Source organism: Coffea arabica, chromosome 5e (genome assembly GCF_036785885.1).
Source record: "Coffea arabica cultivar ET-39 chromosome 5e, Coffea Arabica ET-39 HiFi, whole genome shotgun sequence".
NCBI classification, from domain to species: domain Eukaryota; kingdom Viridiplantae; phylum Streptophyta; class Magnoliopsida; order Gentianales; family Rubiaceae; genus Coffea; species Coffea arabica.
Window position 1 is genome coordinate 45,849,275 of NC_092318.1, and position 8,642 is coordinate 45,857,916.

Genomic DNA, 8,642 nt, shown 5'->3' on the forward strand with positions numbered 1-8,642 from the left:
TAGTACTACCAATGCTCAGGTTTTCAAATGCATTATATTACTTATGTCTTTTTAAAAAAAAAAAAAAAAGTTTTCCGTAATCTATGCCATTGGAGAAGACAAAGGAAGCTGGCTGGGGGAAGATTTGGTGCTATCTGAGTGAAGTGTGGGTTGAAAAGATTAAATCAAGACACACTTTCAACAGCTCTCTAGCCACTCTACTGCAAGATATATGCAGCCTACAAATCTCATTTTACTGAATTCTTAGTAATGGTCAGAAATTGGAAAGAAATGTTGCATTAATTAGTGAGATTAGTTCAACAAGATAAAGGCTGTTTTTTCACTGTTTTATTCAACTGCAACATATTCAAAAGTCTATGGGGGCAGAATGTATCAATGATTCTTAACAAGATTAGCTTAACAAGAGTAGGATAGTGCCTTGTTCTCAAAACCTCAAGGTTTTTGAGATTCACTTAACAGATAGAGGCTTTTTATTTTCAACTGTTTCATTCAACTGCAACATATTCGAAAGACCGTGGAGCAGAATGTATCAATGATTACACATTTGCACTTGTCTTATAATTAGTTGAATTGAACCTTGTTCATGTAGTAATCTCCGTTAACAACAGTTTTCATTGCACCAATTAAGCTGACGACCTAGAACAAATGTCTTGAATAAGATTCCCCAAAGCGAAATATGATGATCCACCTTCCTTTGTAGCTAGTCTGCTTTTCTCGCTGAATTCTTTAACCCTTATCCTTACTTCATTCTCAACATCCATGATTTCCCTTATGCCTTTCTCTACCTGCTCGGCTCTCACCAAAGCTTGATTTTCCTTTTGTTGATTGTAGTCCAAACTAATTTCCACAGCAATTCCTAACTCTCTGACCAATTGGAACGCATTCAGCTGTTGCTCAGCTTGTACGGGCCAGGTGGCAATAGGCACCCCACAAAAGATGCTCTCCAACGTTGAATTCCAGCCGCAGTGTGACACGAATGCCCCAACAGCCGAACGTGACAGCACGGCCAGTTGTGGAACCCAACCCACGACTTTTCCGATCGAAGCCGTTCGATCCAAGAACCCTTCGGGCAGCGCAAGTTCAAGATTCTCATAATCCCTAGGAAACCCCCCTTCCTTTACAGGGGGCTGCCTGAGAACCCATAGGAACCGATGACCACTTCTCTCAATGCCATAAGCTATTTCTTGAACTTGGTCCGGATGGAAAGTTGCCAAGCTGCCAAAACAGAGAAAAACTACCGAGTTTTTAGGCTGACAATCCAGCCATTTCATCATTGCTGAACAATCTTCACTAGATTGAGGGTGGATTTGGGACCTATTTAGAATAGGCCCAACAGGAAAGATTGGTGGCAAGCTTGATTTACCATAATAAGAATCTAATGAAAAGGAACTAATAGCATTAGATTCAAGATCACTGAAAGTGTTCACTATGATTCCTTTAGCCCTTCTGTAGCCACGGGTCATTTTCAAAACGAAGGTCGACCAATATTCCTTCTGGGTTGCTGCAGCTGGGAGGACGCCGATTGGAACTGGTTTTGCAAAACTAGGGAGAATTAAATGGCTTTCCCCTTTAACCAGATCAGGTATGTCCTGGTTTTGCTCGTCTTCAAGGGTTTGCAAATGAAGCATCAGACCAAGAAAAGCCGCACCAGAGGTGAAGAATAAGTAGGTAGGAACTCCAAGCTCGTCAGCAACGTCAATCATGGTCGTGCTAACCAAGTCAATCAAAAGCCCAGATAATTTTTGAGTTTTTGAGGCTATTTCTCTCACATGAGGTTTCTGATATTCTAGGAGCTTCAAAGTGAAGAGCCCTCTATGTGTGATATTCCAATCAGAGGTGTCTTCTGGTGTTGGAAGGTGGTGGAAGTGGAGGCCTTCAACATTTGTGGCAGCGATGAGGGACTGAATTCTGGCTGTGCCATGGGGATCAATTGGCAGCTCCATGATCAGGGCTGTGATTGATAATTGATTGTTTCTTGCAAGCATCGGCTTGGCCAGCTCAAGGGCTTGTGCCAAGTGCCCCATTAGAGGTGGAACCATCATCAGGAGCTTAAATTTCTCCATTTGATACAGGAGAAGAAGGTTAAGAGGGGATGGAATTGTAGTTCTAGCACAAGAAGGATGCCACCTGAGGTTAATAAGTTCACAGATTTTGCATAGAAGTTGCTTGTCGAAATTGGGATCTATGCTAGTAATTGAGAGACCTCAAAAATATATCTTCGTCGGTCCCCCTTTTTTTTTTTTCCCAAATTTTCTTATGAAAGTAAGATTTTTTTTGGCAAATAAACCTAATCCCCTTTTTAGACGACAGTTCTGTTGGATCACGTAACCTCATTGACTTGACCTCAATGCCTCTTCATTGAATTGACTGAGCTCTGTGGCCCTTACAGAGATGCTGTTGAGTCCAGCCGATCTCAAGCTTGTATGTTATGAGCGCTATTTGACTTCAAGCTCGAGCTTGATCAAGCTTGATCAAGTCTCAAATTTTAAATTCAAAGCCGACTCGATATAGTTAAAAACAATTCGAGCTCGAATTCGTATAAGATTCGAACTCCAGTACTCGATCTAAGTTCAAAAAATGAGCTCGAAAACCTTTGTTTTCTAGACCAGATTTCAGCAAAAATTGAGTGCAAAAAATCTGTGCATTCCTTCAACAAAATAGCAACTCATATTAAAACATGCATTTTTCTTCATTTCAACACAAATTCCAATCATGTGATTCAAGCACTCTAAAATCCATAGTATCAAACTAGTTAATATGACAGATTCTCAATAGCCAAAATAGCCATATAAGCAAAAGAAATAGAGAAATTGATATTAATAGAATTTAGTCACAACACGCTAAATATACAATCTATTCTATTAAGATCTATTGCCAAGATTCTATACAACAACTCATGTACAGATTATAGTCAAAAGTCAAAGCACAATTTGGTAGCAGCTATACAACATTCACTTGAGTAAAAAAAAAAAAAATCACCAGATTCACTGCAATTGTACAGATTTTGCATAGAAGTTGCTTGTCAAAATTGGGATCTATGCTAGTAATTGAGAGGCCTCAAAAATATATCTTTGGTGGTCCCATATCTTGCAGAAGCATGTGTTTGTATTTCTTTGGAGAAAGGTGATTCGCTGGGACATAGGATCCAGAGGACAACTCTGTTGGATCACGTAACTTCATTGACTTGACTTCAATGCTTCTTCAACAAACCCAAAAATGATTACTAGAAGCCATAATTCGGCGAGGGTGTGCACGGGGTGGGTTGGGTCACCATTCCACATCGGTTGATTGTGGGATCTTTTAAGGATCATGGGAGCACCTTCTTATCACCAATTGGCTGGATGGGTATGTCTTGTGAATCCTTCCTTAGATTGCTTTCAGACCGATTTAACTGTTAAATTTCGTGCTTAGTCTAACTTAACTGTGTGTAGAGTTTCTTTCAGTTTCTGAAAAAAAAGATTACCAGAAGCCCGTGACAAGGGTAAGCCAAAAATGACTTGACTAGCGCCTGACCCATTGGTTCGATAAATTGTGCTAGGCTGGTATTTTATCATTCTCTGAAGTGAAGTCTAAATGATCTAAATGAACAGAGTGTAATTCTTTGTCATTTAACACAAAGCTGTTGATAGAATATATACGTATAGAATTTTGTGGTCTTATGAACATTAGAGAAGCAATTTATGTTATAAGTACGTTTATCAATGATTAATTGTTCAATCCTCTAACCAAAAGTAGCTAGTTGTTTTAATTGAGAATTGGTTTGTTTCCTCTAAACTCTAATGTTTGGACAATGAATTGCAACAAGGTCGCCATATTAAAGATCTTTACATGCTAAATTGATAGCCTGAATCAAGTCTTGATGCTCCTTTCGCTAGAGGTAACAACAACGTATCCTCACAACAACATTTGTCCTCAAAAGTTTTAAGGGTAAATTACTATTTATCTCCTTGTCATATTTTATCGCATAATTCTCCTATGGTTCAATAGTATTTGCTTGACCCTGTGTTGTTTTACGTAAAGTAGAAAATGAATAGAAAGCAGATCCTGTTTAATGATATCTAGTTAAACTTTTTCCAATTTGACCGTACACCCTCCTGAAATGCATTTGAAATATGAAATATGGCATATGCTAACGTATGGAAAATCCACTTAACTCCTCTTGTGGCTTTGCATTTGACCATATAATCCCATTGTAGTTTAGTAATACCCACATAGTATTAGTTTAAAATTATGATGTATATGTAAATGTCCCTATATTAGTATTAGTACTATTTTTTTCGATTCAAGAGAGATTCCAAATCTTATAATAAAGAGTAGAGAAAGGAGAGAGGTTCAGAGTTGAACCAAGAATCTTATAATCACATAGCTAATGTTTCTCCTTTCTAACCTGGGTCTTGGGTCATTGTTGATACTTATTTTATTTGTTAAGAGAATTCTTCTCACATTGAAAACTTATTAGAACTTTGTTTGCCAAAGGAAACAAAATGTTGTATGTTGGAACAATGTTTCTCACTGTTTATTGTTCCCTTGGCAAACATTGTGCTGAAACAGGATTTTTTTTTCTTTTTTTTTTTATCTGTAAGTGGAAGATTTTAAACCTAGAACCTCCTACTTATAATTTCTTTTATCTTAATATCTAACCCAACTCTTCTCCTGCTGAAACAAGATATGGCTTCAGAGAAATTGAACTAAAAAATGTTACATCAAAAAATTTATGAGCACATAGTTCCACAATTTCACTTTCATATTCTCCATAGGATCTTTTCTTAGTTCACTTGACCAAAATGAAAAACTGGAATAACATTTACCAGAAAAAAAGTATTTGATAATCCAGCAAATGTTTAAAACTAATAAATTAAGTATTTTTTCTATTAAACTTATTTGACAATAGAATTCTCTCATTTCTGAATATAGCATGCATGTAGTAGAGTACTTTAGTTCAACTCAAATGTATTGATTATCAAACCGAAGGGATATGACTTTGTGATTATAGCAATTAAAACTTCAAGACTGAGATTTCAATTTCAGATTTCACACTTCAATTTTTAGTTTTTACCAAACCTCCGCAATACTTGGGAAGCTTGATGGAGGCTACTGCACAGAGTCAGCATCAAATTCTCAAAGGCCACACGAGATGAACAACCTTCCTTCATAGCTTGCCTACATTTCTCAGTAAACTTTTTGACCTTTTTCCTGACATCATTCTCACCATCCATGACTTCTCTTATTCCTTTCTCTATTTGTTCTGCCTTCACCAAAGGTTGATACTCATTAGTTTCGTTGTAATCCAAACTAATTTCCACAGCCATTGCTAACTCTTTCACCAGTTGGAATGCGCTGAATTGTTGTTCTCCAACAATGGCCATGCAGCAATTGGCACACCATACCAAATACTCTCCAATATTGAGTTCCAGCCACAGCATGGTTCGCCATATCGGCCGAGTCGTAATTGGAATGGAGGGGACCGATACGATACCGATCCCCGAATTGCGAATATCACCATATCCACAACGACTTGCTCTGACTCGGCCGATATTGACCGATTTGAATCTGTGATGCATGATATCGGCTGATATATTCGAGTTAACTCGGAGTCGACTCTGATATTTTTTTAAATTGTGTCTTTTTTTAGTATTTTCTATTTTTAGTAATTTTTTCAAAATTTTTGTAAATTTTCATGTGCTATAATGTATGTATCACCCAATATTCAACTAATATGCTGCGACGGATGTGGAATAACCGAGACCGCGATGCAATCGCGACCCGAGATAGCGAACCATGAGCCATAATGTGACACAAATCCACCCACGGCAGGGTGTGACAAAATGGCCATTTGTGGAATCCAGCCCACAACTTTTCCAATCAAAGCCGCTCGATCCAAGAATCCTTCGGGCAAAGCAAGTCCATGATTTTCAAATTCCCCTGCAAATTCTCCATTTTTAGCGGGGGATTGCCTAAGAACCCAAAGAAATTGGTAGCCACTTTTTCAAGGCCTACTGCTATTTCTTTCACTTGATCCAGCTTAAAACTTCCTATACTACCAAAACAGAGGAAAACAACTGATTTTTCCGGCTGGATATCCATCCATTCCATCATTTCTGAATGGTCATTAGTGGATTGAGTTTGGATTTGGGACGTATTTTGAACTGGACCAATAGGGAAAATTGGTGGCAAACTTGATGTACCATAAGAATATTCCATTAGAAAAGAATTAATAGCATAAGGCTCATGATCAGCAAATGTGTTCACTATGATGCCCTTGGCCCTTCTATACTCACGAGTAGCCTTCAAGAACCAGCGACGCCAAATTTCCTTTCTAGTTGTAAAAATTGGGAGGACGCTACTTGGAACATCATTGGTTAAGCTAGGAATAACCAATTTCATTTCAGCTTGGACTAAATCGGATATTTCCTTGATTTGCTCATCCTCGTGTGTTTGAAAATGGAACATAAGACCAAGACTAGTAGCACCACAAGTGAAGAAAACATTGCAAGGAACATCAAATGCTTCAGCTACATCGATCATTGTCGTCTTATCATGTCAACTATGATCCCTGCAAAATTTTTGATTTTAGAGACGGTTTCTCGTACATTAGGTTTCTGAAACTCTATGCACTGATTAATATAGCTTCCTCTATGTGGAAAATGTAAGAAAATAATATAAAAGTACAAGACTGTATTGAGTCAAATCAGAAAAATTCAAGAGAGAATTCTATAGAAATAAGTTTACATAAATGGGGATCAAAACTTGAAGAATTCAAGGCGTGTAATCACTTTCCTTGAAGTTTGATTGCCCCCACTATCTTGCTAATCCCGTTTCTGAGCAAAAACTCTAGGATACAATGAATTCTAATTAGATAACCAAGTAGCAAGTTCTTGGATTTGTCTAGTCAAGAATAAAAATGCTTAAGTTAGTTTTCTGGTGTTCAACATATTGATTTATACACCCATAACATTCACAAAACCGTTAAAAACTATTCATATGTAACCTTTCAAAGGAACATGAAGTTTCACTGTAAAAGGTGCTTCCAAAAGGTGCAAACCATTCCTATTTTGCAAACTGCATTAACAATCCCCCACTTAGTTTGCAAAATAGAAAGTCAAACTAACACTGAAAATTCATGCATCAAGGAAAGTAACTCTCGTCTTAAACTCCCCTTGCTAAAAATTAAGTCTCGGTCTGATTTGGTAGTTCCGGATTAGACATGGGCACATCTAACTCGTAGGAAGACTTTTATTTTGTAACTGAAACTCTGATTTTTAAGTGTGATCACTTAGCGTGGGCACGCTTAACTCCTAAGGAGTCTTTTGGTCACCAAACCAAAATACACATTTAAGTGAAGCCTTTGGTGGCTAGATTGCTTAAACCAAGATTCACAAAAATAAGAAATGTTACTACATGAATCATGTAGCATTTATATATTCACAACCATCTGTAGCACTATTACCGGCCATGTGCTCATCCTATTCATGATCATATACAAGAGATCACCCAAAACTCTTGTTAGAAGCGGCACCACTTCTATGACGATTTAGGTAAACTATATTTCTAGTTTTACAAATAAAATACAAGAAATATGTTTATTAAAAGTTACTTCTCATCCTACTCACTTAAGAGTAACACATAACACTACTAATTGGAATGGTATACACATAAAAAAAAAGTAGTGTTCACTATCACTTGAAACAACTTGTTATTACCCTTTAAACCTTCCAAACTAGGGGTAGTATTAGAAGAAAGGTTGGGTTACCATTGCTAAGTGATTTTAGTATAAGGATTTTAATCTCATTCCGGATATTGTCACATTCACTAACTCTCTTGTTAGAGGTTTAATCAACGGATCCGCCAAATTTTTGTGTGTTCTTACAAACACAATACTGATAACATCATTTGCAAACATTTGTCTTATAAATGCATGTCTCAAATTTATATGTCTAGACTTACCATTGTAAACTTTATTCAATGCGTTAGACATAGTAGTTTCACTATCACAAAAGATAGTTGTTGGAGGCATTGGTCTAGGCCAAAAATCAATATCGAGTAAAAGATCTCTTAGCCACTCAGCCTCTTTACACGCTGAAGATAGTGCAACAAATTCAGCTTCCATGGTTGAATGAGTTATCACCATTTGCTTCTTTGAAGCCCATGAGATAGCTCCACCACCAAGTATAAAAATCCAACCACTAGTCGGTTTTTGCTCACTAATACTAGTAATCCAACTAGCATATGAAAACCCCACAAGAACACTAGGAAAACTATTATAAAAGAGTCCAAGATCTTTGGTTCTTTTAAGATAACCAAGCACTCTACAAATAACTTTCCAATGATCTTTACTTGGATTTTTAGTGTATCTAGCTAGTCTACAAACCGAGTATGAAATATCCGGCCTGGTGCAACTCATTGCATACATAAGACTACCAATAACACTAGCGTATTCTAGTTGAGCTATTGGTTTACCGGTATTCTCATATAGTTTAAAGTTAGGATCAAAAGGGGTGCCAACTTCTTTTACACTTTAATGTTGATACTTCTTTAATATTTTCTCAACGTAATGTGATTGAGACAAGGCAAAACCCCCACTATGTCTTTTAACTTTAATCCCCAAGATAGTATCTACTTTACCAAGATCTTTCATCTTGAAC

The 8,642-nt window shown here is 37.2% G+C and overlaps 1 protein-coding gene across 1 annotated transcript; it reads right to left on the reverse strand.

The window, feature by feature from the left end:
- Positions 1-291: 291 nt before the first annotated feature.
- Positions 292-2,274, reverse strand: LOC113743606 (anthocyanidin 3-O-glucosyltransferase 2-like). Its single transcript, XM_027271655.2, has one exon. The coding sequence runs from the start codon at positions 2,061-2,063 to the stop codon at positions 624-626; it is 1,440 nt and encodes a 479-aa protein (XP_027127456.2). The 5' UTR covers positions 2,064-2,274; the 3' UTR covers positions 292-623.
- Between the last annotated feature and the right edge of the window lie 6,368 nt (positions 2,275-8,642).

Coding starts and splice junctions, on each gene's coding strand:
- LOC113743606 (XM_027271655.2), bottom strand. CDS start 2,063: ATGGAGAAATTTAAGCTCCTGATGATGGTTCCACCTCTAATGGGGCAC.